At 42.2% G+C, this 18,834-nt stretch overlaps 2 protein-coding genes across 2 annotated transcripts in view; both read left to right on the plus strand.

The window, feature by feature from the left end:
- Window positions 1-18,834, plus strand: part of LOC139626998 (uncharacterized protein C1orf21 homolog) — a 246,058-nt gene that overhangs the window by 176,832 nt on the left and 50,392 nt on the right. The gene's annotated exons all lie outside the window — the stretch shown is intronic.
- sema6bb (sema domain, transmembrane domain (TM), and cytoplasmic domain, (semaphorin) 6Bb) overlaps window positions 1-18,834 on the plus strand; it is a 117,865-nt gene that overhangs the window by 40,391 nt on the left and 58,640 nt on the right. Inside the window, exons 3-4 of the mRNA XM_071487587.1 lie at window positions 15,337-15,462; window positions 16,727-16,841. Coding sequence (XP_071343688.1) covers window positions 15,354-15,462; window positions 16,727-16,841 — 224 coding nt within the window. The 5' untranslated portion in view covers window positions 15,337-15,353. The remainder of the gene's footprint in view (window positions 1-15,336; window positions 15,463-16,726; window positions 16,842-18,834) is intronic.

The raw sequence follows: 18,834 nt of genomic DNA on the forward strand, positions 1-18,834 counted from the left end.
GTGGTCAGAAGTCTGCAATATCAGAAGAGAGAGAGAAAAGACAGCGAAATGAACCATCCAGACTCATAAAGACAGTGGTCTAATTCAGGAGCACACAAATTGATGAACTGTGACTGTCCTTTTGCAACGGTCTTTAAATTCCATTTAATGCTGTTGTAACAGCTAATCATTTGTGTTTCTGTGTGTTAGTGTGTGTGTGTGTGTGTGTGTGTGTGTGTGTGTGTGTGTGTGTGTGTGTGTGATTTTAAACAACAGCACCTCTTGATAAGGGGTGTAAGGGGAAAAGAGTTTTAAAAGGAGTGTTATGAAGCCACCACTCGGGATGAGTAAAAATGGAGGCTCTGGTTGTGATGGCTGTCCTTATCTTGTCAAGAGCCAAACTGTTTCAGTGAGAGACGGTGTTACCACACTGCTGGCGAGGCTGCATTTCCACTATCTTTCCATTTGTCTCCAGCCAGTCCAATCCAACCCTCTATTTGTTCTTATCTCCCTGTGTCATCTCTCTCTGACTCTAAAATTCATTTACGCGCTCTTTCTCTCTCTTACCTCTTACCCTGTCGTTGGTCGTTCTCTATTTTTCCTTCTTTTTAACCTTTCTCCCTGTCCTCACCTCTAGGTGCATATCAAGCTTCTCTCTCTCTTTTTTCACTAAGGCTTTCCGGGCTTGACAGCTGCCCTTCAGCTGTACAACGTGTTTCCACGGCCATTTGGCGGCAGATGGAGAACGTGTAAACAGAGCTATTGTACATCTCCATCACAGCTTCGTCAGCACTGATTATAGCATTGTAGCTTTGTTATGCTTGAGATGCTCTTTTGACAGCACCATAGCCTTAAAATGATTTGTTACCACACATTTAAAGGGAAATTTCAGTTTCATACACCCTGGTATCATCATTCCATTAACTCCATTACTCCTAAACAAGAATCTACAGCCAGTACGGCCTCACGAGGCTACAACTAAACACAGCAGTGCTTTGAGCTTATTGCTACCGTCTGCATGCTAACATGTTCACAATAACATTAATACTTAGAATGGTTAAACAAACTGAAATTTGGGCCTGATGATGGCGGAGGATCATCAGAGTCATTAGGATACATCATCTGGGAAAAGTGAATGTCTGTGCAAAACTTCATGGGAATCCATCAAACAAGCATTTGGATATTTCAGTCAATGAAAGTGGTCAATGGATGGACAGACCAACATTACTGTCCCTGGAGACACACAGCTAGTGTCGTTGTGATTAAAATGTTTTAATTGCTTATTATAATAATGGCTAAGCCTGTGAAGTCAACGCAAAAAGGTTGTTATAAAGCAGAAGAATATTTTAAGTGTGGGTAACTGGTAAGTTCAGACATTGTAAACAATTAATGTTAAGAAACTGTATTTGAATCAGCAGAGTCAGGGTCGGTCCTTATCAAACTGTTTCGCCAGTACTAGAAATGGCCTTCATGCTCTGAGGCTGAATTTCTTTGTTGATAGGAAAACCAAACCTGACACTGGTAAGGCATTATTGAATAGTACTGTTTCTCACATGGTCACAAAGAACAGGGAGCATGGGTGAGAGACACACAAAGAGAGAAAGAGAGAGACAGACAGAGAGAGCTGGGGCCCAACTCAGTGGCCTCAGGGCATCTGTGCAGCAATGAAACCCCGGAGATCTGTCAATAAACAGGCAGGTTGTTGTTGCAGGATCAATCCAGGCCCAGAGCATAGCTTCACTTCTAATTGCCATGTGCACTGACAGCACAGCACAGACACCCTATTTTAATGTGAGCCAAAATCTTTACGGCACTTCTCACACGTGTTCACAATGGTTTCTGCTGTTTGGGATATGTTTTCATTTCCAGGCAGCCAGTGTTATATATTGCAGGGGGAATCATCAAAACCACACACCACAGTCTTACTGTATTTTTCTGTTTGGCTTGAAAAAGAAAATCCATCCTATCTGAGAGGCTGCTACTTTGTAATTATTTTTTTTTTCTTTTCTTTCTTTTCGGATGTCTGGCCACGGATAGAAAACAAGGAAAAACATCAAGGGATCTTCAGCACGGTGACATATTTTACAACAGTTTAACAGCAGACACAACTAACATAAATGTTAAATGTCACCTTATGGAGCGTATGTTCAGGCGGGAACATGAACATGTGCTGCACAGATCAGCCGATCATCAGCTGCTGCTGCCTGCTGTTCGCTGACCAGCTGATTATGAACTAATTTTAAGCTAATTCATGCATCACTTGCTGCCGTTATCACTCTATATATTTTATATCAGGCATTGCGCCTACAAAACAAAACATAAACTGTAGTGTGTTGTCAAGTGTGCAGCTAACACTGGACAACAATGTGATGACTTGGCTCCATTCAGTCATTTCCCACAGGGTGGTTTTGTTTTTTCCCAGTTAGAGATGGCTATCTGAGTGGGCAAGAGAGCTGCTTGAATGGAGCCATTAAAAATCGAATGTAACTTTATGTTCTCAGCAGTTATAAACTACGGCAAGAATGTGTCATATTGAATTTGTTGATCACAATCAAACACTGAATACTTGAGTTTCTGTATGAGTCCAACATACAGCCAGACATTGTGAAAGAGGCAGTGAGGCTCGTTTCCTCACTGACAATAGCCACTATAGTCCAGAAAACAGTGTAGCCTGAGGCCATGCTGTGTTTTAGATGACTTTGTTTCTGTAATGCTTTCGATGTGTCCACCTACACGCACTGAATGCATCATATTTACATTCACTCAGGGCAGTTCAGAATCACCCTTTTAATGTAGGGAACTTCAGCAGAAGTAGACCAAGCTGGCCTTAAAGAAAAGAGGGTAAATGCAAATTGTTTTATCACAAAACAGCTCCTGGAACTCACTGAACATCCCAGAATGAGGATGTACAACTCTGTAAGAGTATCCGAAGGAGGAATTTTCTTTTCATGCAAATTGCACAACAATTCCCTAAAGCTCCCCCTCTCTTATCCTTTTTTGTCAGGTAAACTAAAATTCTAGAGTATTTGTTAGGATATTCCTAAGTGTTGGAGGGAAATGTCTGGTGAAACCAAGCTGGGCAATTTTCCTCAGTGCCTAGTTGTTTGTCCTCTTCTCAGTGTTTTTAAATGGCAGCCTCTGTCAACAGCCGCAGCAGGGGGATTAGTCTCCTGTCTGTTTGGCTCTGCAGCGCTATACCCTGTTGCTCAAAAGCCCGGAGAAAGACCAATCAGTGAACGAGCCACTTACCCTGTTATCCAAAGAACAAAATAATGTCTGTAGCTACCAATCTGCCAGAGTGGAAGGAGCGCAAAGAATCTGTGTACTAGGCCGGTGCTTTAATGGAGAGATGAGAGAGCGGGCTGATGGAGCTGTGTGTTGGATTCTTGTTTTTGTTATGTGGGATTTAAAAGGCCCAGATGAGCTGCTTCATTCCTCTCCACTGACTTCATGACAGGTAACCACAGAGAGAATAGCTCCAGCGCACAGCCTTTCACCCTCACACATCCTTGAGCATGTACTGTACTCTCACCTCCTTTATCAATGGTGTCCCGTACACCACACCTGAGCCGCTCGTCTGAAAATGCTTTTCCCCTGTAAAGTTTTGTGTCGTGCAACCGAGAGCTCACGGAGGTATTTCTCGTTGTTTTGTCCCTGTCTTTATTGAATTAACTTGACAACCAGAGCGGGGGCCATTGACTTGCAAGGGAAATGGCTTTTATTGATTTGATCCGCACTATGAGATGCCAGGTACTAAATGACATTGTTGAACATCCCAGCGACCGTGAACTGGTGAGGAGACTGGAGCTTGAGCCTGTGTTGTGCAAATGGGAATGGATGCTACTGGCTGACTGAGCAGAGAAAACCCCCATTGAGATGTTATCTGTGAAGTGTGTCATGTGAATGCATTGATTTTTAAGTGCAACACGATGGATGGAGGCCAAGCCCGGGAGCCTTATGGGGTAAAATACAGAAAAGAAGCTGTCAACAATAACACGTCTTCTTCTTTGACCGTCTGACTGGATCATTCAGGTCAAGGAAGCAACATCTCTTTTAATTTGTGTCTCAGCCTTGCACCATTGTTAAATGAAGCTACAGGGCGTCTTCTGCTTTTACCCACATGTGGAGCTATTGAAAAGGCACGCTCCTCTCTCTAAAATGACTGCACTCACCACACATCTTCATGTTCTCCTTACCCTCTAATTTCCCCTTTCCTGTCCCCCCTTCCCTCAACTCCCTCGTCTTCATCTGTCTCACTATTGTTATCGCTGTCTGCAAGGAGATGACCACCTCCCTTCACTCCCTCGCTTCGTGACTTATGACTTGTGTGCTTGGGTAGAAATCTCCTTAGGAACCGTCTCCGTAAACACATAATGGCTATATCTCCCTCCGCACAACTGCCCCCCCCAGTTCTCTGTCTCTTTCTCTCTCTCTCTCTCTGCCCTTCAGCTTTCAAAGCTCGCTCTTTAAAACTCTTCCTGTGAAATGCTTCCAGCATCCCACAGCCACCCACCCTGATTCTGTCACCACAACCAAATCCACTTTAGCACAGGCACAAACAGATCCCAAAGCCTCAGAGCAGAGGGGTGAGCAAGGAGTGGCGGGTTACAAGAAGGAGGGGGTGGAAGAGGGCAATAAAATGTCAGGCTGGTGGGTAAAAGTGAGCTATCTTCACTGAGCCTCTCTAAATAAACCATCCTGTTTTAAATCCCATCAGTCTGACGCAAGGGGCAGATGCATTAAAATGTGGGAGCAAAAAGAAAGACATGATTTGCGGTAATGGGATGAGAGCTTGAGCAAGAAAAATAGGAGAAGGAGAGAAATGTAAGATAAATACAATGAGGTAGAGGTGGAGGAAGGGGGTTTGACACGGGCGAAGACAGATTGGAGAGAAGAGATGCAGATATAGTCAGAGAGACGAAGACACGGGGAGTGAGAGCAAGAATGATAGAGACATATATGGCTGAGCTGGCAGCCTCCTTCACTGATTAACATGCTTCTCAGACACGGTGAGAGGGATCAAACTTGCACACAGCCAGGCCTGGGAGTTATGCCTGCAATGTAATGGCAGTGCGTATTTTTGTGTGTGTGCGTGTGTGTGCGTGTGTGTTTATTTCTGTTTGTTTGTTTTGAGTCTGGGTCTACTGCTGGGTACACGCACAGGAAATGTGTCTTTGTTCACAACTGCCTTGTGTGCATAGTTGTCAAATGGAGACGTCTGTTGATTGATGCCGCAGCGTGTGTGTGTGTGTGTGTGTGCATGTGGGTGTGTGTGTGTGTGTGTGTGTGTGTGTGTACCACATGAGATGTGACATTCAAAGCAACAGGAGGAGATAAAGCAGAAAAAGGAATCCAGAGTTACTGTAGCGCGTGAACTTGTATTGAAAGTGATACAGGTGGAATGTGTCTGACTAAATTGGACGAGCAGGTTTCAGATTGGTGGTGAGAGAAGACAGACTGGGTAGGAAAACGGAGGTGAGAGGAGAAAGGGGAAAGGAGGGGTGAGGGAGATGTATATATGAGTCTGAGTGTGTGTGTGTATGTCTGTGTGTGAAAGCTTGCATTGCACATCTACAGCTCGGGTGCATGTGTATGCGATCGTCAGTGTGAAATCGAAGGCTGGGGACATGCAGGTACGCCTTTCTATCTGTGCCGGTGCCAGCCCTGCTCTGTCAGCCTTCCACTGGGAGAAGATACTGTGCCTCCCCGTCTCTGTCGGCAAAGAGAAAATTGCTTTTAGATACTGTTTATGATGGGGGTGTTCACAGTGGGGCATTTGACAAGATGATTTTTTTTCTGCGAAATTTGCCATTATAAATAAAACATCTGGACACAACTAAGGGACATATTATCCCTGAACAGTATATAGCCGCGCAGTGAATTATTTCACAACCAGCTTTGTTTTGAATATGCCAATCTTGACAGTAAAAACCAAGCAGGGCAGAAATTCATGCACTGTGCAGGGAGGGTAGGTGGAGGAACAGAAGGTAAACACCATTAGCATGCAGAGATGTCATTGTGAAGCCCAAAATGTATACAGAACTCCCTGTTCCTTCCCCCTCACTTTCCTCCTCTGCTGGCGGCTCTTTTCTCCTCCAAAACAGAATCGCTTAGATAGACAATTTCATGCTGCCCTTTCACGTACAATTCATTATTCAAAAGTAACTGTGTGTATTGTAGAATCTGACCTTGTAAATGCTTTGTTCAACCATTTTGTGTCGGGTTTAGGAGACCAGGCCACTTTTTATTCAAGTCCACTTATTATTTCTCATGGCAACCTTCCAATTCTGAAATTTAAAGGAAGAGTTCGACATTTTGGAAAAACACACTTATATGCTTCTTGTGGGTTAGATGAGAAGATCAATACCACCATCAGCATAAAGTCTGCAAACAGGGAGAAACAGCATCACGTCTGCCTTCCAGCACCTCTAAAGCTCACTAATTAAAGCTTTTATATCTTGTTTGTTTTACAGGGGGGGGTTATGTGCAGGACTATTTCTTGGCTTGGCACAGTGGCTTCCTGCAGTCTCCACCGGTTTCCTGTCAACCTCATGGTGACAACAAGACTCCAGGAAGAAACTGCTTCAGGCCAAAAAATAGTCCAGCACATAAAAGCACAACTTCTAATTTTCTTCTAATTTTTTCTAATCAGATTTTATACAGATTAAAAACACAAGAAATAACACACTCATTAGTGAGTTTCAGAAGTGTTGCTAATTGGCCTTTGTTACCACACAGAGCCTGTTTCCCACTGTTTCCAGTCTTTAGGCTAAGCTACACTAGCTGGCTGCCCACTTTAAATGACAAGACTGATACACACATATGCAATAATGATAATGACTGAAGATGTCAGGTAGTTCTTCATTTGACATAAGCACATCTGGGAATATCAGTTGTTTTATGTTTGCTGGCCAAGCAGGTAGGCATTATTACATCACTACACTATTGGTAATAGGTGGTAAATGCACTTGTGTCTAAACTATCAAGGTGAAAAGTGCTTTTTATTTATTCAGAAATAAAAGACTCATAATCAACATGTCATTTGCATCCTTCCACTATTTTTCTTGATACTTTCTATTACTAAAAGCAGACATTAAACTCTAGGTAGTAGTGATAATGTGCAGATGCAAGCAGAACAGCCTGCAGTCTGTTTCCATTTCTCAATGCCCTCCACTTTCCCCTAAATGTTCTATTTTTGCCCACCACCCGGCCCCATGCCCAGATGATTGTCACTTGTTACCATTACAATAAATCCACCTCTCCTCTCGATTCAAAGCAAAAAGGGCAAACAGTCTCTGGATGGGAACATATTGCCCTATTGAGTTACTCCTGAGTATTTATGTGAGATAATACATGTCCTTGGGGGGAATTTTAGCCAAATAATCACATCATGAGGGGTTCTGTCATGCTGTGGAACCTCTTACTGCCATTAGCAAGGTTTCTGTATTATTTATAACCATGCTAGAGATTATCGCCTCATGTGTTTTCCTGTTTTACTGGCTTTATGGAGCCTCCAGCTAGTGATGGATGGAGTTGCTTTTAGCCTCCCGTCAGTCTCAGAGTGTGTTTTCTTTTCATTTTTACTGCAGTGTAGCGGGGTTCCTCCTACATGGATGGTTTGAGTGTGATTTATGGCCTTGGTTCCTGATCCCTGCCCCACTAATGATGGTTGTAAACTAGTGAGAAGCCAAAGGTCAGGCCTATCTCTGCTGTTGTGATGTGACACGATGTTTCTTCTTGTCTCGCAGATCACTTTTTGATGATCACAGTGAGACCTGTTCAGAGAAAAGGGTGTGTTGAAGCTTAAAAGATGAAAGAAATGAGGTGTAGAAACATAGAGGGTAGAAAAATATAAGATATGTGCAGTCCAGAGAATAAAAGATTTATCCTGGAGCTTCTTCTTGGAGAGTCTTCCTCCTGAACACAGGCCTATAATTAACCTGCAGACGTTGCCAGACAGTGCTGCAAAATCTTTGTTCTACTCTTTCTAGATTGCGACTCTGTCTCCCGGTGTCTCCACAGCTGTAATTTTGAGAACTGTGAAGGTTAATGACACTGACACAACGCTGAGGAGAGCTCCAGTAATACTCCAAGGTATCCATTCATCAACAATAAGCTATTACAGGTATTACATTACTGCTCTGTCATCCAGCGCTCTTTAGTTGGGCTACCTCTCGCCTGTTAATGGGAGCACATCCACTGTAGAGAAAAATAGTCAGAGATTATCTTATTTCAGCACCAACCTTTAAATCCCCTGAAATTATATATCCATTAGACACATGGTGCTGTGTAAAAAAAGATACTGTACTAACTGATGTAACTGGCCCCACTATCAGGGAGCAGAGACAGTGGACATATTCTCATGGTCTGATTCTCATAAAAGAGGAGTGTTATAGAAATGTTTTGTCCTTCTGCACATGCTGCACATATTTCCCTTTTACATAAATCCATGGTGCTTCTCAGTGCATGGGAAAATCAGTGTTCAGTGCAGAAAGGTCACTCTTCACTTTTCATTTACTCTGCACTCCCCCTCTTTTCTCTCTCTCAACCTTTTCTCTTTCACTCCCTCTCTCTCTTTAAATATGTGCGATGTTGCTGAGGCTCCAGGATTTCATGGTGATGCAAATATCTAGTAAACAGAGACTAGGTCACTCAAATCCCAGCCAAAGGGGAGAAATCATGTGTGCATTTTGCTCTCGTGGAGGGAATTCCTACATCGTTTTTACATTAGTCTGAAAGAGCTCGAGGGGGAAGACTGTGGCTTGGCTTAAGTGAAGGCACAATGCCCACAGGAGATGCGTGTGTTGGTTGCTCTGTTGTGTGTATGTGTGTGTAGAGTACATAGTGTATGTGTTTATACATGTCAGTATCAGTAGTCAGGGGGGAGGTTAACTGTCGGAGTTAAGTTTATTCATATAGAACCTTTTATTCCAGTGTAGATACAGTGCACAAATATAAAACAAAAGCAATCAGATAAAGTTTGAGGACAAACACAATTAAATAATTAAATGCACTGGGGAAAATGTTTTCAGTCTGCTTTTTAATAATGTTAAAGTTTGAGTATATCTAATGCAATATGGCAAAGTATCCCAGCAGCTAGGACCATCATAAGGACCCCAACCTGCTTTATCAATTTTTGATTTTAATCATAGTACAAGCAGAGGGGAGCAGATGATGTACAGTAGGGGGTCTGGGAGCTGTACATATGAAATAAGCAGGTCAGAGAGGTACTGTGAAGAAAGGCCATGTAGGGAGCCACGACAGGAAGTTGTTAATGAAGAAGGGAAGGGTTGAGTAGAAGGGTTTTCCGAAAGAATAATTGATCAATCCAGTATCCTTAAAAATTGTAATGGTGTCATGACAATTTTGAACTTCAAGATTTACAGGCAGTGCTAACATTTATAGTTGGCCCTTTACAAGCAAGACTGAGAGTGAAGAGGTCAGGGTGGTGGATTGGCACGTAGCGTGTTTTACTTTCATACAGAAGTGTGCATCCTGTCACACACCTGCAATGAAGACATTTTTATTAATCTTTAATCATGGTGTTTCCCTATTTTTAAATGTTTTATTTGCTTACCTTATCCTCAATATAGTTTATTGGCCATAATCACAAAATTTCTATAACCTCAGCGGCAGGTATTAAAGAAAGCTAAAATTATAGAGGATTGTTGTTGGGCATGAAATACAAGATAATAACAATAATAATATACATTTCTCTGCATGTATTTAGAAGCCATTTAAGATACAAAAATACATGTGGCTCTGGAACATAAGGTCATAATCAACAATAGCACCAAGATTTATAACCTTTGTGGTAATGTTTCTTCCAGGGAGAAATAGGCTAATGAGAACATGTTTCCTGCCACAGAGACTGAACACCAATAACAAGAATTTTGGTTTTGTCTCTGCTGAGTTGCAGGAAGTTGTTACACATCCAGTTAATTCTGTCTTTAATGTACTCATCCAGTGACTTTAAAAAGTTGAGGTCTCATAGGGACAAGGATAGGTTCAGTATAACGGTGTGTCATCAGTGTAATTATGGTAAATTACCCTGTGTCTCTGGATTATGTGGCCTGGAGGCCACATGTGCAAGCTAAATTGCAATGGTCCATGTATTGACCCCTGAAGGACTCCATTACCATTTCCCACACTTAAAGGGATACAGAAAAATGATACCCCTTTAGATAAGTTGCAAACCAGGCAAGCACTGAGCCAGAAGGTCCTTCCCACTAGTCTGCTGTTGGCTCAGTGTGGAAATAAGTCTGGCAATGCAAAAGCACCATTGGCTCTATGCTCCTGCTCTTCCTCTCTTCTGTGCCTTTGTCTTTCTGTCTCTCTCATTCCGGGCATTCTTTGGCTTCGCTCTCTATATATCCGGTGTGACTCCCCCTCTCTGTTTGAATGCCTCACTTGTCTCTCTTTCACCTCTGTTTCTCTTCATCACTCTCTGTAGTGCATTATTTTTGTCATTTTCTTTGTCCTGCCTTGTCCTCTCCTCCTTCTCCCACCTCAGTTTTTTATAGCCTTCTGTGTTCATCTTTGCCTTAAATCCTCCCTCCCAGCCTTCTTTCTCACGTCTTATTCTTTATTCCCTTTCTTCCTCACATCCCTGCCACATACGGCATCTTATGTTATTGCTGATTGAAGGAGATCCAAGCAGCATGAGGCTATCACCTGTCATTGATTCTACACACTCCATAAAGCAGACTCTCCTATCCTACTAATATGACAATTAGGCCAGTCTCTGGGAAATCTATAGGGTGTCTTTAAGTCCACATAAAGAAAATGGAACAATGATAAAATCCTCCACTAGTAACTTAATATCTTTCCCCATGTACTGGCACAGTCTCATGTACTGAATTCTGAAGGTCTTCTTGGTGATGTGGAACAATAAAAGCTGAGAAAAGTGAAGCTCACGCTTAAGCCTGCAGCAAAGGAGTAAGTCTTTGAGCATTAACTCCCCTTCAAAAGTTATTTAGTGTTTTAAGGATCAAGCCCAAAGTCTTTTGGTAGTTTGTCTCCCTTACAATAACAAAGGTTATTAGAGCTTGAAACCCATCAGGCTGTTGTTCTCCCCTCCAGCATTATCTCTTTTTACAGAGCTTTATTGGAAACTGTGAATTGAATTGTCTGGTAGTACTATGTCATCTTCTACTGCTAGTAGAGCTTGTTCTACTACCATTGACATAACCATACATCTTTTTCCACTGAAAACAGATGTCTGTTGCTGCTAGAGGTGAGGTTGATAAGGGAGAACCAAAACAGTAAAGTTGTGGGTCAGAAAACAGAAACAATGAGCTGAAAGATGCTGAAATGCACTACAGCATTGGGTGATAATTCTGTAATACTGAAAAAAACTGATGAACAGAAAAACATAATTTGCCTTGTAAAAGGATGATAAAGGGATTTGAGTGGAAATAGACCATGTTTAACTTCATTCTTCCTCTGTGCAGACTTTTTGAAGCTGGGTGACCGGTGTGAAAAGGGATTATTGCCTATCGGACTATTGCTTGAGTACTGTATTCTACCAGAACTGATACCTCTGCATAATACTTGACAACCACTATGTTAAATATATTAATCATAAATAGCCTAACCACCACCGCCACCACTGTGTCCCTATTAAAGCTGCTCTATTTCATTACCATTTTCCCTATATCTAGGACATGCATAATCTCGGTTTTCTTTCAACCGTTTCTCCAATTTTTAGTGCAAGTACCTCACTGCTGTGTAATGGAAACACAGTGAGAATGTACACATCAACAAGACTGGGGCTAAGGCAGAGCAAGAGAACAACCAAGGTGTAACGAGATGGTGAAAAGGAAAAGGTAGAGAGACTGGAGAGGGGGAAGAGAGTGAGAGCCATGGCAACTGTAATAAGTTAGAAAAGCAATGCAGACCATATTAGCCCCTTCAGTTGATGATGAGATGTTCTGTTTGCATGCAAAATATCCAAACCCCTGTAGCAGAGGGTCACTATCTCTGAAAAACCAGAATCCAATTGCATATTGCAGGGATTCCTCACATCTGCCATCAAACCATTTCCTGCTCTGTTTCTTCTCTTTTAAGCCTCTGCTCTTTAGTCCGACTTTACCCTGTATCAGAACAGTATCAGTCTTCATTAGGGCTTCACTAAAGACACTAAGCATCATTGATTTTGCTGGAGATTTGTTTTCTAAGTTATCTTAGTTGGCCACTGTGGTTTTCACTCTGAGGTAGCATTGATGGGTCCAGGAACCCTCCACGCCCAACTCCCTCCACCTTTTTGGCAGCTAAATTATCTCTTAATGACTTTGTTTAGGAAATTATCTGCCTAAACACCCATAATCAAATTGATCTGGGGCTGTGTGAAAGAAGAAACTAACAACAAGTGTAAATCCTGTTGAAGTGAGTGGAGCATGGTGGTGAGTTCAGGAACCCCGTTTTATTAATAGCAAACAGAAGATTCAGTGGATGGGGTATTACAGCTCAGACTAAAGTTTTACTCGACCAGCTATCGTTTGTATTTTTTTCTCCACTTTCGTCACTTGCCATCTGTATTAACTTGGCTCCCAAATAAGGCTGTTGGGTTAGTGCCCAAAATCAAGCTCAATTCCTGAATATGTTTGTCACAACACTGGAAACAATAGTCCCTGCGGTGACAGAACTGACACAATAATTTGCTACTGACAGTATAGTTTTAAAAGTTTTTTAAATCATGGAGCCCACATGGTGTGCCAACTTCAATATGGCTTCAGTGATATCAACTGCCATTTCAGTTTTGTACATGGAGTGCTATAGCACCCTTGGGTTGAATATTTTGAATTAGTGTCTCCTCAAAATGGCAAAATGTATATATGACTTGCAGTACGCCTCACTCAATGATAATGGCATACTACCGTGCAGCTTGTGCCATGCAGCGAGGCTTCTGAATGGACTCGGCTGCAGCCATTTGTCATAATTACAGAGATGCTTTGGCTTGGAACTATTTGCGTGCCCACACATACATGCGCACACAGAATACACACACATACACACTTGCTTTAATACTTCTGTGTCTACTTTTTCTGCTGTCCCATGAAATTGTATAGCCCAGGGTGTCTAATTATACTAATCGAATGCATACCGCCTGACATTTATTCATACATTATTAATAGCAGAAACAATAGAATCTGTGATTGGATATACTGACTTCCTGACTTCTCATCTTCTCTCTCTCTCTCTCTCTCTCTCTCTCTCTCTCTCTTTCTCTGTCTTACTGTTTCTCACTTATCTCTCACTCCATCTCTCTTGCTACCCCATGACCTCCTTTCTTCTTTTTGTGACTCTTTCCCCTTCACCTCCTGTAATTTTGCTTGTGGGTGTTGGGTAATTAGCATGCCTCCCACTTTTATTCTGATGTCAGAACAAGGAATTTGAGAAATGTCCCATAAAGATAATGTGTCCTGATAAGGTTATGTCTCAGACTCCATTAAAGGGATGGGCTGCACAATAGCTGTTTGTATCCTTCGGGGTAGAGAGAGTGTGTGAGAGAAAAATAATGACTGAAGAAAGGAAGCTGGTACCATATGCATACTCTACACACACAGTGTGTCAGCTTTCTCCATGGCTGCAATTTCTTTCATTTCTTCACTGTCTGTTTTACTTTTTTCTGCACTTAACTTCATATAAATTTAATGTAACATTTATAGACCCATTGTTTATTATTAACAAGTTTACTTAACTACCTATATTACAATATTACTCCCAGTACACATACTTTTGGTCTTTCTTTATGGTCTGCGGCTGTTTGTCATGGTTTGAGTTAGATCCATTATTACTAATGAAGGGAAGTCTTAAAGCAAGATTATGTAACTTTTTAACCTGTCACAGCAGAGTATTATAGCGTACCTATGGTGTGATAATGACATGTTCAGCTTCACAGCTGAAATATAAAAGCTGAAATATTATATATATATATATATATATATATATATATATATATATATATATATATATAGCTCTCAAACCCACAATGCATTTTAGCTGACTTGAACTGAACTGAAGGTGACAGTAATAGTCTAAGAGAGATGAAGATTGACAGAAAGGGCACACACATAGTGGACACCATACATTCTGCAAGGTGTTTGTTTTCACATTGCACCAGCGTTGCGCATCTGTGACCACAGTAAAATGCTAAGATGTTTTGCATAAGGAAATCCAAATTCAATTCAATTCAAATTAGAGATGTTGCATTTGTGCATGGCGGAAGAAATGTTTTGTGTTTGCAGTGATGAGGATGTAAGGCCACTCTACTTGATTTTCAATGCAAATTAAGCAATGTTGCATTTTAGCAATTAGATAGCAACATGATCAGAGCGGTATTATGTTGTGGTTTTTTTTTTGTTGTTGTAAATAACAGTGTGTTTGTGACATTTCTTGGAAAACAAAACTCGTTGCCAAGCTAGTATAGAGAGGGTAAAATGAATAGATAACTACAATTGAATCAGACCTCAAGGTAATAGCAACTTGAATAGAAATGCCTGCTGGATGCACATTAAATTCGACCACACGAATGCTACAGCAGCATAATCGCAGTCAGAGCATGCAGAGGTAGCGGCATGCCCATCATGCTTTCTGAGGTTTGTGGCTGAAGTCAACAGCAAATCTGAGAGCTTTTCTCACATGAGGCAGAGAGCTGCAGTCATTTTCCAGATGGTTTGTGTAGGGTAACTTAATTTGGGTATCATTTGCATTTCCACATGAATCACATCTGAGACCTGCATGTGCCCGATGAAAAATACTGACAGTTTTTGCGTCACTGGCCAGCATTTAATTTAAGTGGACCACCGCCTCCCTCCCTCTCTCAGTCTCTCTCATATCCTAGAGAATGTTTGATGTCTATAGCATTATTGAGCCTTTCGTTTTCTCTCTGCCAATAAACATTTGCCATTCATCTACAGGCCCTATGTCAGCCTTTGTCCTGGCCACGATGTCACCCTCCTACTTCTTCTCCTGTGTCTCTTTCTCACAGTCTTTAGATGTGTCATAGGCGGTGTGATTTTTTGATGTGGTGATGTTGTGCCACAGTGATCTGGCTGCATTCGGAGCTGACTGGACACTTCTCCCTTAGTGGATGACTTAACCCCTCGCTCTGAGCAGCTATTTGTCTCCCCTCCCATCAGGGAGAAGAGATAGCGATGCCGTGGGAATACAAAGATAGAGCTTCACTTGAGAAAAGCAGCCAGTCGGCCATTAAGCTAGTTAGTTCCTCAGCCGTGTGGAGTGAATGACTGTTTCTCTGTCTGTGTATGTTTATGCATGTCTCACTCCTCTGCCTCATTTAGCAACCACTCACTGCATTTTCTCCTTTTTCTGTCTTTCTTTGTATTTCCACAGACTACATTTCTGTTGCTATGGCGACCGTGGCTTCTCCCTCCTTCTTCCTGCTGTGCTGGCTCCTCCGAATGTCCAGCTCGGCGTTCCCTGAAGAACCGGGGCCTCTCAACTTCATCCCCACTGAAGGTATTCGACCCCCCCCCCCCCCCCCCCCCCCCCGGACTCTCTGTACCTCTAGTCTCCTGTGTGCCTCTCACGCAGGTCATGATGTGTGAGGTGCCCTAACACGTAGGGTGTTGAATGGGGAGGGTGGGTAATGGGGGTGGCTTAGGGTCACATTGTGGGCTGTTGAGGTCAAACAGGCTCTCACACGACGGGTGTTGACTGGTGTTCAGGTCAGGGGGTGTGGGGTCAAACTCAGGAATGAGAGCAGAGCGTAGGAAGGGGCTCTCACAATCATGACTTTCCCACACACACACGGACCCTCAAGAGACAGAGGTCCTTACACACTCAGACTTTGAGTCTCCAAATCAGCTTGGCAGTCTCCAGCTCAGGCCAGACCTTGATTGATTGCAGTTCAATAATATTGATTGATGATTTCCCAGCTGAGTCCAGGCCCTTCTTCGTGTATCAATACCACACAGATGAGTTGAAGAGGTTGTAAGGCTACAGAGAGCTGCACAGGAGCAACTGCATTGGACTCTGCAGCTGTGGTTTAGAGCAGGTATAAGTTATAGTACAAAACACAAGCTCATCTGGATGGACAAGACAAATAGAGTGTGGAGATGGGCAGAAAAGGAAAGGTAGAAGAAAATAGACAGAATGAAAAGTATAAGAAAACTATGAAGAAGAAGAGGAAACAGATGAAAGGACTGTAGGGCAGGATATAAAAAAATAATGATGGCAAGATAGAGAGAGGATACAAGCAAAGCTGTTTCTTTCAACTTAGTCAAGGTCAAAGACAGATAGCCATGCTAGTTAATCCATCTGATTTCTATGTAACTGTTATTTCTGCTCCTCTATGTTGTGTGATTTTGATGTTTTTAAAAATGTCACCTATCTTTGTGTCTCTGACTTTTTGAATTATCTGAATCAGTTGGCGGAACATGTATTGTATTGCCAAACTTGTCTACAAAAAAATGTCATGTAAATGAACAATTCATCAAAAGCGGGTCTCAATCAGTCAGCAGAGCAGCAGTGACATGATGCAGTACAGTCAATATCATTCTCAAAAGATTATTTGTTTGTGCTCTGCTCTGTGTCACTGTCTGCTTAATGTATCAGATACGCTGCTGTTTCAATCGCAGGTCTCAGACTTTATCTCCACATCACCCTGTCACTGCTGCCGAGCTGTCAAAACAAACTAACACAAAACCACTTTTATTTTGACTACTTTTGTCAAAGATGGATGTCACTGTGGGATCAGTCATTGCGTGTTTCTGTCTCCCAGTGGTGAGAAGATACCCAGTGTTTCTGGGCCGACCTCACCGAACATGGCTGAGGCAGGAGCCTCTACACATCCAGAGGATCCTGCAAGTCAATCGAACCCTCTACATTGGAGCCAGGTATGACACATGCCAGCACACACAGACGTACAAACACACAGATTTGAAATTCATTTATAGCCATGTGTTAGCATGAGCTTTGACAAATCTGGGTAATATGCATGATATGATAATTGCTTGCACCACACACATATACAAATACAAATATAGCTCTGTCAGAGCAATTTTCAGCTTTAAAATCTGCTGGATTGTCTTTGCCATGCAACATTAGCCATATACATCGGACATTATTTTAGGAGTTAGATACAGTGTCTGAGCCTCAGACCTTTTTTTATTAAAAAAATACTGTCAGCATTGCTATAGAGAGCCAAGTGTTGGCTCTTAAATTTATTGATTGTGGCAGGACAGAATAGAGATATCAGTTGGGTGACGGGTCCAACACTTTGGTCAGCATTTCAACATGCTAACTGTAGGCATGTTAACACGGTGTCAGGCTGATGTTGATGCATTCAGCCCAAAGGAAAGCTGTGCCTAAATACAACTGATGCTAAAGTACACCCACATACAGAATTCAGATTATAGGTTTTCCTCCATGAAAAACTGCATGTTGACCATTGGCCTCAACTTGATATTCTGTCTACTTACTACACTCTCTCAGGTTTTACCATCTCCATTTGCATTAGTCTTCTACTCTACACAAAATACCTGAATGACCAAATGAATTATATGAGTAACAAATTGACAGATATTTATTATTCTGGCTGAATAGGCCTCTGCTCAGTTTAAAGTTGCATGAGGCCAACAAAAGGGATTGTGAAGCACAATCCCTTTACTAACAAAGGTTTGAGATGTCTTTCCAGGGACAACAAAACTCACTGAAATATGAATCAGTGTCCATCAATCGCAATAAGTATGTCTCCACGTGGTTAAGTGGACAAAACAACTGAAAAAAAGCCTAAACCATGGGTGTGTGTGTTTTTTGGGCATGTTAAAAACTAAAGGTCAGTTATGGTAGTTTTTTAAGACAGTGCTCCAAATGTATCAGTAGTTGGAGGCTTATGTACTACATTTCACACATCAATAACTGTAGCAAGATCACTACAGAACCAATCTGCTACAGTAGCTGCATCTGAGGCTGATATTTGGCTTGACAAAAATGTGTTCTAGTTTGGTCTCCATGATGGTCTCCATATGTCTGTCAGTCTGTTGAATGTGCCGATCCTGGACAGGCAGTAGCCCTGGTGGTCAGGAGGGCCAGATGAAGACAGCCTGCTCAGCTGCACCAGGTTCAAACTGTAAAGCTGCATCTGCTGCTCCCCGGAGCCAGTCGGGAGCCAACCTGAGACAGACTGAGCTAACAAAAAACATGCACCTCAAGATTTACTGCCCATGTTGTCCCAAAATTAATTTAGCTTGAAACATGCTAAAAAAAAATGAGACACAGTCGGTTTCCACATATGGTGCTGGTTATTTGCTGTAGTGGCAGTCTGAAAGAAGACTGAAGTGGTTTCCAATAAGAGACGCCACTGTAGTCCAGGAAATGACCCAGTCCCTGGCCTCCAGCTGGTCTAACCTCACTAGTGAGAGTTAGTAATAAATATATCAAACCATGTAACATGGTTCCAGCCATTCTGTCTGTGCTGCGAGGGTCTGTGTAAGCACACACATGCACACAGCCTGATAGTAAAACTGCCCACAGACAGCTACTGTTGGTTTGCTTTAAAATATACCCAGAGCCATGAAGCAGTTTTTGTGGAAAAAAAACTCTTCATTTCAATTTACAGCTGCAGAAATTGTTACTGAGTAGCAGAGGTAAACTGATATGAATGTCTCAGCCAGCCAGATGACAATGAAATGCGAGACTGACACGCAGAAAGCAGAGGGGTGTCGATGGCAGCGAGAGAGACACGGAGAAAGAGAGTGTTAAGAGCATATTTATATATTTCTTATAAGTGTGGTTAATAGTGTTTGCAGCTTCCTGACAGAAAATCAGTCTAGAAAGAAAGAGATCCATGTGCATGTGTGAGCCAGAGACAGCCCAGCAGGAAGGCAG

Source organism: Trachinotus anak, unplaced genomic scaffold (assembly GCF_046630095.1).
Source record: "Trachinotus anak isolate AG129_WGS33_773 ecotype Australia unplaced genomic scaffold, CSIRO_AGI_Tana_v1 ptg000010l, whole genome shotgun sequence".
Classification (NCBI taxonomy): domain Eukaryota; kingdom Metazoa; phylum Chordata; class Actinopteri; order Carangiformes; family Carangidae; genus Trachinotus; species Trachinotus anak.